This window comes from Vombatus ursinus, unplaced genomic scaffold (genome assembly GCF_900497805.2).
Source record: "Vombatus ursinus unplaced genomic scaffold, bare-nosed wombat genome assembly UNPS02010304.1, whole genome shotgun sequence".
Classification (NCBI taxonomy): domain Eukaryota; kingdom Metazoa; phylum Chordata; class Mammalia; order Diprotodontia; family Vombatidae; genus Vombatus; species Vombatus ursinus.
Window position 1 is genome coordinate 954545 of NW_020950082.1, and position 19307 is coordinate 973851.

The 19307-nt window shown below is 35.6% G+C and overlaps 1 protein-coding gene across 3 annotated transcripts in view; it reads left to right on the top strand.

The window, feature by feature from the left end:
- FGF14 (fibroblast growth factor 14) overlaps nucleotides 1–19307 on the top strand; it is a 796427-nt gene that overhangs the window by 591496 nt on the left and 185624 nt on the right. For 2 of the 3 annotated variants that reach the window (XM_027854124.1, XM_027854125.1), the window contains exons 2-3: nucleotides 4187–4297; nucleotides 17970–18073. In XM_027854124.1, the coding sequence (XP_027709925.1) occupies nucleotides 4187–4297; nucleotides 17970–18073 (215 nt within the window). The remainder of the gene's footprint in view (nucleotides 1–4186; nucleotides 4298–17969; nucleotides 18074–19307) is intronic. The other variant, XM_027854126.1, reaches the window with a different exon arrangement.

The window sequence follows — 19307 nt, forward strand, 5'->3', positions numbered from 1 at the left end:
ACTGAATTATTTCTATTAATTGAACTCCTTAAGATGTTGCTGTGGGGTTAACAATATATTATAGTATGATGAATATTCATAAAGCAATCAATTAACTATGGCAAAAAGTTTGAAATTGACATTATTATTTTATTTTGAATTTTCATATACATGAGTTCTTACACTATAGGGAAGCTGATGTTTGCTAGTAGGTTGTTAGCCCATTATTGTGCAAAAAGATGTATATAATATGATGATGATAGCTTCAAAGAAAGATCAAATATTGATCTATCTCAAGGTGTTAGGTAAAGCTTTTCTTTCTTTGATGAGTGTGTAAATGTCATTTTCAGTCAGACAATTATAATAAATGAGAAATAAAGCAAAGTTTCTAAAACATAATAATTGGAACATTTCAAACATATTTTCTGTTTATATGGGCTCTTAATTCTTTACATCGATATGAGATGTGTTTCATCGTTTCATAAGACAATCCATTTAGTTGGTCATTTGACATCACGTTCAAATTCGTGTAACATCATCAACATTTTGATGATGTTGAGAGTTCTTTGTTGTTTTGGAAGGCATTGTGATACCCAACTTATTAAAGTAATATTTGGGCTGCTGCATAGAGAAATCATATCAAAACTTGGGTCACTACTCTGACCAATACATGGATAGAAGGCAGTCCATGAAAACTAACATACAAGCAGTAATTTTTTTTTCAGCCAAAGACAAGGTTTATTAGAACATCTGTCATATTGGGCAGACTCTTAAGGAGTCTGAACACTAGTGAGCTATTGGTTAGATTTTAAGAATCTGAGCATCTTAATGGAGACAAGCTGGACCTTATATAAAGAAAGACTATGGGAGGGATTTAGGAGTGGCCAAGTAGTCTATGAGGTAATAGAACTCCAGGGACCTAGACCATGTGGCCAAGAGAGAATGGAGCCTAGATAGGATTAAGGGTGTGAAGTGGCCTGGGGCCATAGGGAGGTAGGGCTAGGCTAGGTTAAGGGTAACAGAATTAGGAGATTGGGTGTAGCCACAATAAAAGGCCAGTTGATGGGATTATAGCCTCAAGCAAAGGCCAATTTGGCCTAGTGGGAAAGTCCAGGGTTTTTCCTTTTTGGGGTCTAGATCCCATCCTCATCATTCCCCCCTCAAACAAATGGGACCCAAATTCTTTTGGGGTAAGGGGTGAAGGTCTTGGCTTCTGAAACTGTTTTCTGCTGGCAAGGGGTGTAGAGTTGTCCCTGCCTTGAGAGGGTCCCAAAGAGGAAGTTGACTGGAAACCAAGCACAAGCTGCATCCAGGGAATAATGGGGGGACATTGGCTGGTACCCACTGTTTGCTACCCACTGTCAGTGAATGGCCTGTAGTCTGGAAGACACAAATCTGGCAGAAAACACTGCAGGGCTGAGATATAAAGCAGGGACTAGATTTAGGACCCAAATATGAGAGGATAAAACATCCTTAGCTCTGTTTGGATTCAGATAATTCAGTTTTCCAACCATGCAGTATCAAATCCACCTCATAGGCAGACTCAGGAATAGCCAGTTGGGTAACATTCCCTTTCAAAGGAACATAATGGGGAAACTGAGCCAGGAGGATTCCATCTTAGACTGAGGCTAAAATTGTCCTCTCAGCTTTTCCCAGTGCTGACTTCCCACCATTATCACATTCTCTGAGTAGCTTGTTGCATTTCTCTCAGATGGTGGATTATTGATTATCAATGGATTATTATGATCTATCAGACAACTCAAAATAAAATCCTATGAGCTTTTACCTCACATAGCAAGTTTCACTAATCACAGCTTAGGAAAAACTTTTCCAGGATTTACATTGCAAACTTAAATTTGTCCTGGTGTAAAAAACCAATCATTAGAGATTTCTATACACTTGCAAAGTCTCAGTAAGCCATAACCCAAACAAACTTTTTGACTAGTTTACACATTAAAACAATAACCAACAATAGCCAAATTATTTTAGTGATAATCAAATTATGAAAAGTTGCTTGACATAATTGATACAAAAATTTCACCAGTTTGAAACTTGAAACAAACCTATTACCAATCATGTGACTTCAATTTTGTTAAATTCATTTCCAAATTATTTTACACAGAGAATCAACATCTCATCATTAACAGTTAAAACTGCAGATTTAAAAGAGCATACTTAACTCAAATTCTCAAGCTAGCTTCTTTACCTTGAGCAGGATGTGTTGAACCTGGGTGATGCTTCCAGGCAAAGGTTGCCCTAGGGCCCAAGGCCATTGCCAGGGGAGCCCACATTGTAGCTGCTGCCTCTCCCCCCCTTCCTTTCCCAGGTGGGGGAGGGTGAAATCAAAGGTGAGGGGTAAAGGGCAAAACTCTCTTCTCCTATTTGAGGGGTTAACAGATAGACGCTTGACTCAAGGGAAGGGAGTGGGAGAAAAGAGTGACCAGAGTTGTAAGGAGTTTCAAAACTCCTTAAGGATCAATCACAAAACCTCCAGAATCTTCCAAGATAGTTTTAGCTGTTCTAACTTTTCCCTGTAACCTCCATGAAGGAGGATTCAGGAGTGTAGAGGGAAGGGAGTGAACTTCAGGGAACCAAAAAGCAACTGCAATTTTCTCCAATTCCCTAGTGCTGAGAGAATTGACAGGATTGGGCATACGCTTCCAGATAGGGGAGTCTGTCCTTGTCCTCTGTGCTGAGGAAGGTATACCCAGGTCCATGGCCTCAAACTGAACCAGTGGACCAAGAGCGTGAGAGAGTTAGGCTGAGTGTGAGACAGCCTCATAACTGTCTGCCCAAAAAGCACCTCCATGCCTTGGTGCTTGGAGAGCCACCCCAACTGCAGAGCACAAAAGGGGGATGGGGAGGATTACATGCCTTCCAGTCTTGGCTGGAGAAGAACTTGGGGTTAGTCAGTTTCCCCATATGGGCCACCAAAATGTTGAGGTTTAGGGGTGCTGGGACCCTACAACCGAAACACTAGGGCCCTGCCCAAAAGAATTCAACCCAAGCCTTCCTTTAGCCAAAGACAAGGTCTATCAGAACATCTCTCATATTGGGCAGACTCTGAAGGATTCCAACACTAGTGAGCTATTGGCTAGATTTTAAGAATCTGAGCTCAAGCAGTAATTTTTTGAGCAAGTTTTCTGCAACTTTTAGCAAGAAGGTAACAGCTGACATCTCAGGGAATTGGGATGTTATAGATGCTATTTTTATAATGAGTTGTCACACCAAAAATCTGATCCTACAAGGAATTATTCCAGGCCCTCATCCCTCTTCCCTCCTCTTTTTATTCCTCCTTGGGGGCAGAATGTGATTTCCACCTTACCTAATTTCACCCTTGTTATTTTTATTTTTATTTTTTATTTGATATTTTACAATATTCCCCACCTAAGCATTTGTGTACTAGAAGAAAATTGCATCAGAAGTCATCAGTTCTATTTCACAAATTGCCCACTGATAGTGTAAAGAAGACATTATTTAGATATAGACTGTTCTTGAATATTACTGAGGAGTGTGACATAAAACAAGATGAACCCTAGTGACAAAGATTAGGATGGTATCCTTTATAGGATACATGATGGTATAACTCAATCACCAAATCACGTCATATGTGGAAATATCAACAGGGGTTTTCTGATTGTCCTATATTTTTATTTGGAATGATTAGCAGCCTTTAAAATAGCAAAGAATGTTCTTTGTATTGCTTGTAGATTAACAACCAGCAAGGTAATACTAGAAACAAATATGTAAAAAGGACCTGATTTTTATGCAATTTAGCAAAATAAATAAGCCCCATTATTTCCCATTTGAAAACACAAAATTTGGTATGAAATATATGTTCTCTATGGAAAAATACTTGGATTCAAATCTTTCCTTTGATAATTACTAGATTTATAATTCTGATCAAGATACCTTACCTCTCTGTTCTTCAGGTTTTTTTTTTAACCTGTAAAAGGAGGAGGTTGTTCTTGTTTATGTCTAAAAACCTTTATGGGTCTAAATCAATTATTCTATGATAATTGAAATTATTATAATAATAATGGCTCCAGCAATCTTGGAAAAAACAAAAATTCTTCTTCTATAGAATGTCCTATTATAACAAAATACTATTAATAATAATGGTAATAAAATAGAAAACAAATAAAATTAAGAAAAAATATTACATTACACATTATGAAGCTTATTATAAACTATTTTTGCCTTTCAGATCCCCAGCTCAAGGGTATAGTGACCAGGTTATATTGCAGGCAAGGCTACTACTTGCAAATGCACCCCGATGGAGCTCTCGACGGAACCAAGGATGACAGCAGTAATTCTAGTAAGTGAAAATTGTGGAAAATTGACTTGCCACACCTTGTAGACATTTTTATTTAGCTATAGAGATGCAGTCTTCTTTAAATGTTCTTTTTTTATTTAGATATATTGGGCTATGTCAATTACCTTCACAAATTGGTTTCCTATTAGTATGTATTTCATTATTTTCCTAAAATTAGAAGAAAAAATAATACAGAAAGATAATAGAATATCTACAACTTGAGAAGAGATGGAAATGTTTGACTTGTTTTTTACTTAGATAATTGGTACTTCCAGCATAAAATGACTACTCATTTCATTTTCAGAAGGAACAAACTTAGTAATATAATCAATCCAAATTATGTGGCTTTTAATTAATTATTTCTTCTTGGCATGTAATTTGTAGATATTCTTGGAGATCCGAAGGACAAACAAAAAACAACTGTTACTGAGCTCCTATTTTATATACCTTCTTTTTATGTTGTGTGAATTTACAAGAATCATTTCTTCACTTTTTTGGTCTGTGGCAATTTTTTCTTTATTCACTACATGGGATAATCAATTCTGAAAAAATGTTAAAGCACAATATTGGTGTTAGTTATTTTTGTTACTTAGTATATTTTCCTTCATCTCCTGGTTAATTTTCCTACATGTTTCTCTGTTTCATTTTATTGAAAAACTCTTCTGACATGACCTCCTTCCCTCTTTTATCCTATTCTTTTCTTTTTATAACATATATTCATTTTCTTACCTTTTGTATCTCTTGTTAGATGATAGGAAAGTTGAAGAACTGCTGAAATAGGAAGAAAGAGATTTTCATTATACTTCATGTTTCAGTCATGCTCATTTTTCTGTCACAACTTTTCATTCCATGCCTCCAAATATACATCTTTGTGTGTGTGCATATATATTATATTTTATCATTTTCTCCATATTCTATACATGCTCTTCATATTCCTTTTCTGAAGGAAGCCAATTGCCTTTTCTTACAGATGACTGCCTCAGAGGCCATTCAGTTTTAGCACTTGAAACTGCTTGGCTTTCTTCTAAAATCTTTAATTTCTATGTCTGTTGGAGAATGTCCAAAGTATTTTTGAAGAGCATTGTGTATAGCATGGCTAGTTAGTTTTCCATGACTATGGTAAATACATTTTACAGGATGAGAACTTCTGGAAGCTCCAGAGCTTTGATACTAAATTAAATGGATCCTCTTCAATCTGTCATTCTTTACATAGCAGGGTAATTACCTATATGATATAAGCTATATTCACTGGCAAATCTCATAGGCATGTACAGTACATGGATATACTGTTAGGATTCCTGGAAGGACCAATTTACCTCAAATGAACAAATACTTTACAAAAAGATTTGTCAATTTTCTGATTTCACTAAGATAGTTTAAATGATTATACTATTGCTAATTTATAAAGCAGATGTTGATACAATAGTCCTCAAAAAGCAAAAGGACAAAAGAGAAGAATGATTCAGATTTCTCCCAAACTTGGTTGTTTTTAACTGAAATAATTCGGGAGATACAAGAATATGTGTTTATTTATATGTATTTAAAATAAGAATATCATGGTTCCTGTTTCTCATACAAGTACTTGAAGTTGATAGTAGAACAATAGGAACTTTGGGGATAAGCATGGTGGCCCTTTTACAAGTGTTATATCTTGGCCATTTTATGAATGACATTTTGGACCTGGTGGCCCCAATATTTCCTGAAATGCTTATAGAGCATAACATTAAGAGATAGGAGAAAATTAAGAGTTCTGCTGAAAGAATATATAGGAATGACAAAATAAAATCCCACTGGGAATTCCATAGAAAGCACCAATCTTAGGTGGCCTGCTATTAGCCTTTGCTACATCTGTCTCTGTCTCTGTTTCTGTGTCTCTCTGTCTGTCTCTGTCTCTGTGTCTCTGTCTCTCTCTATTTCTTCCTTCCCCCTCTGCCATGAAAAGCTCTTTGAAAGCTGCTAGTGCTGCATTTCACTTGTAACAGGGTTTTATATGATATATGTGTATTTTATATGTCAGAAAGATCTCTAAAGCAGCAGGTAGTCTTTTCTGACACCATTCATTGACAGAACCTTGAGAAAGATCTGGGTAAACCAGCTTTTAGTTAAAGTTACCTAATCAAAGTTTAAAATCCTCTATCCTTGGTCATATTTCTTATAATTTTTTTATTCATCTTATTGTAACATATCAAAAGGGCCAGTGAGATGTGGCAGGGATAGTATGAAGGATTTTATATAGACACATATTATTCCAAAAATCTTAGAATAGTTTTAAGCTTTAATAGCTCAAAACTGTACTAAGTCTTGGGTATGTATGTGTCTATACATACAAATATAAATACATATATATGAATACACACAAATATGTTAAGTCATACACAAATACATATATTATTTTCTTTATGCTATTTTAATTTTTCCAATTATAGGTAAAGAAAGTTTTCAACATTCATTTTTTTGTAAGATTTTGAGTTCCAAATTTTTCTCCCTCTCTCCCTCCCTCCCTCCCTCCCCTCACTCCTCTCCAAGATGGCAAGAAATCTGATATGTATAATCATGTTAAACATAGTTCCATATTAGTCATGTTGTAAAAGAAGAGTCAGAACAAAAAGGAAAAATCACAAGAAAGAAAAAAAAATGAAACAAAGTGAAAATAATATGCTTGAATCTTCATTCAGACTCCATAGTTCTTTCTCTGGATGTGGATAGCATCTTCCATTATTAGTCCTTTGGAATTGTCTTGGATCATTGTATTGCTGAGAAGAGCTAAGTCAATCAGTTGATGATCACACAATGTTGCTGTTACTGTGTACAACAATCTCCTGGTTCTGCTCACTTCACTCAGCATCAGTTCATGAAAATCTTTCTCAGTTTTCCTGAAATCTGCCTGCTCTTTATTTCTTATAGCACAATAGTATTCCATTTACATTCATATAACACAGCTTATTCAGTCATTTCCCCAAAGATGGACATTCCCCCAATTTCCAATTCTTTGCCAGCACAAAGAAAGCTGCTTTAAATATTTTTGAACATGTAGGTCCTTTTTTTCTTTTTTTATAATCTCTTTGTGTTACAGACTTAGTAGTGGTATTGCTGGATCAAAGGGTATGTACAGTTTTGTAGCCGTTTGAGCACAGCTCCAAACTGCTGTCCAAAATAAGTTCACATCTCCACCAACAATGCATTAATGTCCCAATTTTCCTACGTCTTCTCCAAGATTTATAATTTTCCTTTTCTTTCATATTAGCCAATCTCATAGGTGTGAGGTAATGCCTCAGAGTAAAACACATATATTCTAAGCAACGCATTTTAATTTAAAGATGGAAAACCTAAAGATATATCCTCTTATTTTTCAGCATTGTCTTTATCACTGGCTTTCCAGGAGTTCCAACTAATAGATTTTCTTCATACCTTCTAATATGGCAGATACTCAGATGGTAGTTGTGCTGCTATTTTGGAGTTTTTGCCCCTCTTGCTATGGAGACAGTATTTGTATGGCTAGAACAGGGAAAAATTAATGCAGAAAACAATTACATTATCATATCTGCAAGAGAGTTTGGTGAAGGTTGGATAATGTATAAAATTTAAAAAAAATAGTCTGTTAGGAACAAGGAGTAAAAGCCAGAAAAATTGGACAATATCTACCCATTTATATACTCTAATTTTTTGAAATAAGCAAAAATAATTTCTTTGAAAATATTTGAAGTCCCATTTGTTTCTGACAAATATAGAAACCTTAAGAAGAAAAGGTGACTTTTTTTTTAAAAAAAGGCTGAATTCTCTTCTTTAACAAATTAAGACCATATGTTACAAGTAAACTTGAATGGTTCACCATGCTTCTAGAGGATAGTAATTCAAAACCATGTACTTTTCCAAAAACTCACGGAGTATGCTATAGTTTAATAGCCATTCACAAATAACTATCATCATAAGAATTAGTTCTAATTAAGTCACAAAGGCAGCTAGGTGGTATAGTGAATAGAGTGCTGGGCCTGGAGTCAGGAAGACTCTTCCTGAATTCAAATTCTGCCTCAGACACTTACTAGCTGTGTGACCCTAAGCAAATCACTTAACCCAGTCTGCCTCAGTTCCTCATCTTTCAAATGATCTGGAGAAGGAAATGGCAAACCATTCCAGTATCTTTGCTAAGAAACCCCCAAACGGGTTCACAAAGAGTCACACATGACTGAAAAATGATTAAACAACTGATATTCACTAGTTCCTTAGTGAACAAGTCCATCAATAACCATTTTTAAGTGACTACTTTATACTAGGTTTTATGCTAAAGGGAATTTGTTTTTCAAAAATCATGATCTTTAAAATATTGCTTGCTATTGAAACCAATTTGAATTAACCAAAATGTCCCCAAGAAACATTATTAACCATTATTATTTAATCAAAGGCATATTTAATGAGAAATAGTACAATGTGTCAGGTAGAGGGTTGGCTTCAGAGCCTAGAAGACCTGAGTTTATGTACTCTGATGTACACTAGCTCTAGTACCCTGAACATGTAGTGATTCTCTTAACTTGAACCCTTCTGAGCCTGATCTCTACCATTTATGGCTTGGACTTATAGTTGGGGACTTGAATGAATGGAGCTGATAGAGGTGATCTTTTAAAGAGAGAATCTATTCAAAGATAATTGACTTTTAACCCTTCTTTTAAAAGAGAAATATCAGTAAGTTGACAAATTATAAATGAATCAATTCTATACACTAAACCTCTAAAATCTCTAAGGGACTCTCTAAGATATGTTCCTTATATGGTTTCATTACTTTTTCCCATACCAGGCACAATGGGAGGGGACCCTTTTTTAAGGGTTTGAAATATTTCTTGCAGTTTCACAGTGACACATCAGCTTTGAGAACAGTGACCAGAAGTCATTCAATACTAGCACTCATTTTCTAAATGAACTTCCTGGGGAAATTTTGTAGCACAAAGCAGAGCAAACCAGGCCAATTGACTGAATTTGTTTGTGGGTTCATGGGAAAATGAAATAAGCAACTCACTCTGATACTCATTACAGGAAACAAGGAGAAGGCAAGTTATAGCCACTTTCCTCAGGCAGATAGATGGCCTACTGGATTAAGTACCAGACTTGGAATCAATAAGTCATGAATCAGAATGTCATGTCAGACACTTAACTAGCTGTGACCCTGAGCAAGTCTCTTAACCTCTCTCTAAGCCTCAGTTTCCTCATTTGTAAAATGGAAATAATCATATAATAATACCTACTTCAAAGTATTGCCAAGAGGATTAATTTAGATAACATGTAAAACACTTTGGAAAAACTTAAAATTTTATTTAAATGTTAGCTTTGTTTTATAGAAGAAACATTCTGGTGGAAGAGCATTTATGAAAGTATAAACAATGTTTTTTTTTCCCCAAAAAATTGAGACAGTGTCTTTTAGTGATTGGTATAGTAGATAGAAAGTTGTCTTCAAGGCCAGTAAGACCTGGGTTCAAGATTTGCTTCTGACACATACTGGCTTTGTGACAGTAGACAATTCCTTTGGCCTATTAGTACTGTAAGCAAAAGACATCAATCTGTGGTGGTAAAGGAAGCTTCCCTACTCTGGAGTTCCCAATACTAATGAAATTACAGGTCTGTCACTTTCCCTATCCTTGTCACTATAGCTAGAAAGATCCCTCTAATAGACATCAATAGCAATTTGGACTCCAAATCAAGAGACCTAGGTGATATTCCTAATGGTACCACTTACTAACTAGGTGACCATGGGCAAATCACTTACTTTTTCTAGACTTCAGTTTTCTTATCTATAAAGTTAGAAAATTATCCTATACAACTTTTAATGATATCTCTTCTAACTCTAAAATTCTAATCTTCTATATGATAATATACAATCATTATCTAAGTACATATATATCAAAAAAAATTTGAGTTACTTAATATCCTTTTTTTTATAATTGAATAATAGATTCTTTTAATGGTGAGATCAGGTCTCAGAAAAAAAAAATGCTCAAATTCAAAGAGACATAAGTATTGAGAGGTAGCCAAGCAGAGTAGAAAGACTACCGGCTTTAAAGACCTGGGTTTAAATCCTACCTGTGATGTTTATTATATGAATGACCTTGAGAATGTAACTTGACCTCCTTGGGCCTCAGTTTCTTCACTGGTTATATTAAAGGACTGGACTAGATGGCCTCTGAATTTCCTTCCAGATCTACATCTATGAGCCCAAAGTGACCTTATGAATAGCTGCCATGGATCAGAGTTTTGGAGGCAGTATAACAGTGGAAAAATATGGAATCAGTACACTTGCCTTCAAGTTTCAGCTAGTACTTTATAGCTGTTTTCTTGGAGAAATACTTTTGTCTATACAAGCCTCAGTCTTTTCACATATATAATGGAGATAATGTTGGCTCTGTTTACTAGTGCTGAGAAATATCTTGCATCTTATTGCTTTTCCCCCAACAAAGTTGATAAAGAAAATGTTAATAAATGTTAATAACAAGGATTTTGCAAATGATATGGTACAATAGAACAAATATAGGGAAGTCATACATGTGACTTAAAGGTATAGCAAATACAAGATTCCACTGTACTTGTTTGTTGACTAAGAAAGCATTTGAATCAGTTAAAAAAAACTATGATATAAAGACTCCAATAAGTTGTCTCCCAATGCAGATGTCATTACTATATAATAGTGCTTCAGGGACATAACAACAGAGATAATCTTGTTGAGGCATAAAAGAAGAAGGCATGGTTAACAAAGGTGTTTGCCAATATCATAGAACGTGACCAGGGTATGGTTTAAATGGAAGAGAAATTCCCTATAGATGGTAAGGTTCTTCAGGTATTGCTATTTGAGGATCAAACTCTTCTGATTATACCAAATCCTAGAATATATGGAGAGATTCACAATCACTCAAAACAATTTGGCCTCCCTAGGTACACTGGGGAAAAAAAACACAAATAGGTGAAGAATGAAGTTGATGACTTTTGTCCAGTCTACTATGATATACATATGGCTGGACAAGTTATAAAAGTGAGCCAAGTAAACTCTGTAAATGATGATTGATCCAGAATTGAAGAAGATAAAGAGAAATTATTTCATTCCTTTTGAGGGAAAAAAGTGACTATTTTTAAACATCTGTGTTCTTCTGTTGGACTGCTAAGCAGCAGATGGATAGAGTGCTAGATTTCAAAGGACCCAAGTTAAATGTCAGCCTCAACCTTGAGCAAGTCACTTATCCCTGTTTGCCTCAGTTTCCTTATCTATAAAATGTACTAGAGAAGGAAATGGCAAACCATGATAGTATCTCTGCCAAGAAAGCCCCAAATGGAGTTACAAAGAGTTAGATACAACCAAAAACAATTAAACAGACAGTTCTTTTGTTGATATTATGTTGATGTTAGTCATGGAATTCCATAGCCAACAAAGAATTAAGAGGATAATGGAAAGGCACATTATGCATATAAGTAGACTATAACACACCACGAACTATGAATTGCCCAAGAGAAAAGGTCTAAAATTTGTCTTAAGAAAGATTTTGAAAAGGAAAAGAATGGGGGATAGTCACATGGTAAGAGTGAGGGATATCCAGGGGATTGTTTATGTGCTAAGTTGACATTCATAATGTCAAGACACTTAGGTGAAAATGCATAGATGGACATAGATGATTTATAGGAGGACAAAGGAAATAGACACACAGGGAGAGAGGACATGAATGTCTTGTGATCTGTACCTTTGAAGGAAATACTTCATTGACTATATCATCAATCCACTGAAGTAATTAAGTACTGCCTACCTCATAGGGTTGTGAGCATTGTATGAAAGGATGTATATACAGAATCATAAAATTTCAACCATTATCTGATATTACATCACTAACAAAAGCCAAAGGAAAAACCTGATGGTAAGCAACCTCTTCCTTCAACACATCAACCTGAAGAGGTTAAGAATGAAGCCCTATATGCCATTATTTTGACTTAAGAGCTCATTATAGATCCATTTCCACTGGAGAAGAAAATGACAAATCTCTCCAGTATTTTTGTGAAGAAACCCTCATGGACAGTATTAAAATGTTAAAATATATGACATCAGAAGATGAGCCCCTCAGCTCAGAAGGTACCCAACATGTTGCTGGGGAAGAGCAAAGAGCAGCTATAAATAGTTCCAGAAAAAATGGAACAGCTGGATCAAAACTGAAAGGAAGCTCAGCTCTGGCTATGTCTAGGAGTGAAAGGAAAGTCTGATTCTGCAAAGATCAGTATAGATTAGGAATCTGGAATGTAAGATCTATGAACTAAGGTAAGCTGGATCTGATCAAAAAGGAGGTGGAAAGTTTAAACACTGACATCTTAGATGTCAGTGAATGTAAATTAAGTGGGATTAGTGAATTTAATTCAAGTGATCATTACTTTTACTACTTTGGGCAAGAATCCTTAAAACAAATGGAATAGCCCTCATACTCCACAAAAGGGTGAGAAAAACAGGATTGAGGTATAATCTTCAAAATAATAATGATATCTATTAAAATCCAAGGCAAAACCCTTCAATATCACAATAATGCAAGTATGTGGTCCAACCAGTGATGTGGAAGAGCTCAAAGTTGCCCAGTGCTCTGAAGACCTACAACCTCTTCTAGAAATAACACCAAGAAAAGGTGTTACATGCGTCATAGGGGATTGGAATACTAAAATTTGAAATCAAAAGAAAATTGGAATAACAGGCAAGTTTGATCTTAGATTGCAAAATAAAAGGGGGTAAAGACTAATAGAATATGTCAGGATAACTCATTGGTCATAGCAAACATTATTTTTCAATAACTCAAAAGACAAATCTACACATGGACATCACCAGAGGGTCAATAGAGAAATCACATCGATTATTTACTTTGCAACCAAAGGCAGAGAAGCTCTATAAAGTCAGCTAAAACAAGACCGGGAGCTGACTCTGGCTCAGATCATGAGCTTCTTAATGTAAAATTTAGACCTAAATTGAATAAAGGATGGAAAACCATCAGACCATATGGGTATGAACTAAATAACATCCCTTATGAATATGAAGTGGAGGTGATGAATAGATTTAAAGGATTAGATTTGGTAGATAAAGTGCCTGAAGAACCATGGACAGACGTTCGCAGTATTGTACAGGAGGCAAAAACAAAATAAGAGAAAGAAATCAAAATCGCTGTCTAATGAGGCTTTACAAATAGCTGAGGAAAAAGGGAAAGGGAAATGAGAAAAGGAAAGATATACCCAACTGAATGCAGAATTCCAGAGAAAAGAAAGGACAGATAAGGTTTTCTTAAATGAGCAATGCAAAGAAATAGAAGAAAACAACATAATAGGAAAGACATGAGATCTCTTCAAGAAACAGAGATATCAGGTAAACATTTCATGTAAAAATGGACATGATAAAAGAGGAAAATGGTAGGGACTTAACAGAATTTGAAGAAATTTAAAAGAAGTAGCAAGACTATATAAAATAATTGTACAAGAAAGATCTTAACATCACTGATAACCATAATGATATGGTTACTGATCTCGAGCCAGGCATCCTGGGAAAATAAAGTCAGGTGAACCTAAGGAAGTGTTGCTAATAATAAGTCTAGCGAAGGTGATGGAATTCCAGCTGAGATATTTAATATCCTAAAAGATGACACTGTTAACACTTGTTGCAATCAATATGCCAGCAAATTTGGAAAACTCAATAGTGGCCACTGGATTGGAAAAGATCAGTTTATATTCCAGTCCTCAAGAAGGGCAATGTCAAGGAATGTTCAAATTGCCAAACAATTGTGCTCATTTCACATGCCAGCAAGATTATGCTTCAGATGTGCAAACTAGGTTTCAGTAATATATGAACCAAGAATTACCAGAAGAGCAGGCTGGTTTTCAAAAAGGCAGAGGAACTAGAGAACAAATTGCCAACATTCACTGGATTATGGAGAAAGTAAGTGAGTTCCAGGGGGAAAAAATCTACTTCTGCTTCATTGAATACACTAAAACCTTTGACTCTGTGAATCACAACGAAATGTGGCAAGCACTCAAAAAAAAAATGGAAGTACAAGATAAATGTACTTGTCTCTTGAGGAACTCATATGCAGATCAAGAAGCAACAATTAGAACTGAACATGGAACAACTAATTGGTTTAAGATTGGGAAAGGAGCTTGACAAGGCTGCATATTATCACCTTATTTATTTAATGGATATACAGAATACCTCATGTGAAATGCCAGGCTGGATGAATCAAAAGCTGGGATTAAGGTTGTCAGGAGAAATATCAACAAACTCAGGTGTGCAGACAATACCACACTGATGGCAGAAAGTGAAGAATTAAGATGTTGATGAAGGCAGAAGAGGAGAGTGTAAAAACTGACTTAAAGCTGAACGTTAAAAAAAATAAAGACTAAGATCATGACAATGAGTCCTATCACTTCCTGGCAAATAGAGGAGAAGAGATAGAAGCAGTGTCAGATTTTATATTCTTAGGCTTCTCCTTCCCATACCTCTTTCCCTTCCCCTTTTCCTCTCCCTTCCTCAGGTAGTAAGATTGCAATGTATATGGAATATATGCCTTGGAAGTGTTTTGGAAGTGATGGATTATAATAGATAAAAAAGAACATTCAAGTCCAAAAATACTTAAAAATCACCTTTTCAATGGTGGCATAGTGTGATAGAAATAGTACCTGGTGGTAATCAGGAGTCTTTCATTTCAGTTCTATCTGTTCCACTAATTCTCTGGCCCTAGATAAATCACAACTTCTCTGGGCTTCAATTTGCTTAGCTCCTGGAAGGAAAGAGTTAGACTGAATAGTCTTAAAGGTCTTTTCCAGTTCTAAAGTCTTACAATTTTATGACTATGTTTAGATTTGAAAATATATCCAAAGGATCATAGGAAAAAAATTAGGTTTTTTTCCCCAGCAAAAGAAAAGACTTACTAGGTTTTTAGGCTGTTTCTATTTTTATCAGAGTCACTAAATAATGCTTTGTGTTCCACCAGAGTACACTGATTTTCATAATTTCTTAATACTAAAAAGAAAAATTTAAATGTAATGTTAAAATAAGCACATTGAGCCCTATGCCTACACTACAGATATATGTGAGTATTGAGGATGGGGGGTGGGGTGGGGGGGAAAAGTAACAGCATATCCTGCAGTGTTGATTTGCATCTCTATTATATAACACAAAACCCAGTTATGTATTTTTCTTCCTCTACAAGCACTTTAAGCATTTGAATCAAAGGGTTAGGCATCAACCAAATAAATGTTCAACTCTTAGGAAATTGCATTAAGACACATTTTTATACAACTGCCTTTTGGACATAGCTTAATGGGCATCCCATCATCATTTCAAACTGAATATATCAAAAACAAAACTCTTTACCATTGCCCTAAATCCACCCCATTCTCAAACTTCTCTCTTTCTTTTGGAGACAACACAAATCGTCCAGTCAACCATATTACCATTTGCAGTCATCCTTAGCTCCTACATCTATCCCTCTCTCTCCAATCAAAGGACATGAACCTAATTACTTCTCACCTGGGCTGTTACAATAACTTCCTAATTGGCTTCCTGCTTCAAGCCTTTTTCATCTGGCCAACTTATCTTCAGCCCACTCTAATGCATCTTCCACTCACCTGCCAAAATGATATTCCTAAAGCCTAGGTCCGATCATGTTACTCCTCTGTTCAAGAAGTCACTTGTTGTCTCTAAGATAAAATACTAACTCTTCTATTTGGAATTTAAAGCCCCTTCCAGTCTGGATCTAGATATTTTTTCCTAGGTATATTCCACAGTGGTCCCCTTCCCATACTCTCTATTCTAGCCAAATTGTTCTATTTGTTCTTTCTGCGTACCATTCCATTTTCTTTTCTATGCCTTTGCTTTTCCCTATGTCTGGAATGCTCTATTCTCCCCTCTGCTTCTTAAAATCCCTAGATCCCTTTCAAGGTCAGCTTGCATGACACTTCCTACATAGGGTACCTCACTGCTAAATTTTACCTCCTTTCATAGAAACTATTTGGAAATGATTTATATTCCCACATATATTTACATATATGTATGTGTGGAATTAGGGTAAACTTCTTGATGGAGAGGGGAGAAGATGGGGTGTGGCTTTGTGGTTTTTTTTTTTTTTGTTTCCCCTTAGCCTACACAACAAATAGTAGGCACTTAATAGATCTTGAATCGTTGATTGATATATTTTGGTAAGAAACATTTAAGTCGAATAACATAAGGTTGATTTTTTTTTCCTCTTATATCTTGCCTCTCTTCTATTACCTCCTGACAGTTATTAAGTAGCTGCCTTATTTTTCTAGCAGCCAAACTCTTGACAGCGTGTACCCACTGGTTCTTAGTAAAATCTTTTGAGATGAATAAATTAATGAAAAAGTGTGAATTAAGTATTAACTATGTGCTATGATGAGTTCTGGGGACACAAACAGAAAAGTGAGGCTGCCCTTCCCTTCAGGAAGATCACAGTCTAACTGGAGGAGACCATAGATATCAGAGGGATCAACTGCAAGGGCCTGAAGCACCTAAGAGAATAACTGTAGGCCAAATGGCAAGGTTCAGGGATCTTTTGGGTGCATTGTCAGGTCACATGGAAAGCCCTGGATCTCTGAAGTAAGTCTGAGGCTGTAATGGTATAGCTAACATGTAAGAAAGTCACAATTGTTTTAATGCATTTGATTTATGCAAATTTGTATAAATTGTCCTCATTCAGATTATTCCTTTGCATATTAAGATTAAATTTATTATTCACCTCTCCAAAGATTGATATGACCTTATCTTCACTGTGCTAACCTCCAACTCTAACTACCCACACACAAGGTCACACACAGATGTTCCGATACTCACTTTGAAAATACATGTTAGTATGAAAATGGTTCACATACCTCAAGGCTTCAGGATTTTGAGGAGAATACTGGACCACTTCTGAATGACTGGTGTGCCTGAGGTAAATAAAGTACTCGGTGCTTTCTTCCTCACAGACAAAGAAAAAAAAATTAAAAAAGAATCTTCCAGTTTTCAAGTCAGTAAAATTAGCTCAGGTATCTGATTAGTTCTGCAAAAGCAAATTGCTTTGGCCCTGTGATTTTATCTGGTTTAGGGAAAACCTCAGTGCAGAAATTCCCTGGGAAAGCCAAATTAGTTACAGGAATTATCTTCTCTTTTTCTTTTTAAAAATATGCACTGTCCTACATTTCAAAGACAAATCACACCTTCTCTATTGTGCAATAGAAGACTAATCACTTAGTTTTAATTGCTTTCTTTTTCATGTTTTCCATTGTTCACAGTTGTTGTTTTCATTGAGTACAAAGTGAAAAAAAGTGAGATGTGACTTTCCCTATTGCAGCCCTGTTTGTGTTTGTTATCCCAACAATTGTGCCATTAGCCAACTCTAGTAGGAATGATTGCTAATTAGATTTACAAGCTGAAGCTTAAGTGCTAACTTTACTAGAGAAATACTATCTTGATTTAAAATGGTGATGATAACCAGTGATTTAAATGATAATGGTGCTGATTCTTAATACTGTCTCAATGATAGCAGTAAAAAGAATACTGCTAATAATAACAAAAACAAATGTTCTGTGAAGTCAGTGACAAGTGTGGTGTCTTGATTTTTACAAAGAAATGCCTCATTATTGCAATGTTTTTCTTTTCCCTGCCGTCCATGACAGATCCCATTTATCTTTACAGCATTATTCAACCTCATACCAGTGGGACTTCGCGTTGTTGCCATGCAGGGAGTAAAGACAGGGTTGTATATTGCCATGAATGGAGAAGGGTACCTCTACACATCAGTAAGTAGCACACCATGGATACTGAGATCTCATACCTTCTATGTAAAATAACAAATACTGACAAAGCTCTATGGAGTTGGATTCACCATCAATTTCCCTGCAGGGTTTGTCTTCATTGTGATCCTCTAAGCAGCTATTTTATTAACATCAGGTAAAATTATCTTTCTGGTAAGACGGTTAAATTTTGGTTTATTAGTGTTTTTTGAGCCTCTGTATTTGCCATATTAAAAAAGAAATGAGCTAGCTTGCAGCCAAATAGAGCAATTTGAGAGCAGATGATATTATTAATATATTATCTTTTATTTAGAAATGTTCTTGTCATAGGAAATTGCATGTACTGGAATGCAAATGAAACTATGCAGAGAATGCCAGTAAATGCTAACAAAGAAAATGTTTTTCTGTGGCAAATTAGACAGCTTGTTAAATACTTTAATATATTACAACCAAATTCTGATAAGTTAAAGTACATAATACAACAGTAAACAAGACTATTGTATAATGGTGATTTATCTGAATTTGAGTACTTTTATGCCAGTGTAAGCTTTTTTTCCTGGGATTTTCAGTGTTAAAGAATTTATTTTTATTCAGTATATGTTGTATTCATACTTCATTGTGCTATAAAATTTATCTTGTGTGTTTCAAGCCACAAAAACATAACAGAATCTTTTGTGTCTATCATCCCTTGAGAGGAAATCAAACAAATTAAACTCTTGGTGTTCTGAAGGAAAGTACTTTCATTTATTTATTTATTTATTTATTTATTTATTTATTTATTTATTTATTTTGGTATGTGATAGTCTTTCCAGATTTTATATTCTAAAGAAAACTCCAAACCCAAACCTTCTTATTGAATGTGAACAACTGGGGAAAACCTTGAGCTGGGAAAGTCTCTGTGGGGTTCCCTACAGAACAGGAGATGTTTTCTCTGTGAATCTGGAAAATCCTGTCAAAGGAAAATGAACTGCTGTACTATCTCATCATAATGAACATGGTGACATGGGCTATTGGTATTCATCTCCTGTCACCATCTGAGTTCCCTGTAGGGTTTCCTGTACTGGGTCCTATATTATGCAGATTGCTTTCTGTTGTCACAAGAGATAAATGTGCACCTTCTTCAGATGGAGAAGCTGTTGAAGTTAACATTCCCTTTCCCCCAAACCAACTTCAAAAGAGATAGTCCAAATAAAAGATTATATTCCTAGGATACTCCTCTCCCCCCTCCCCTTTTTTTTGG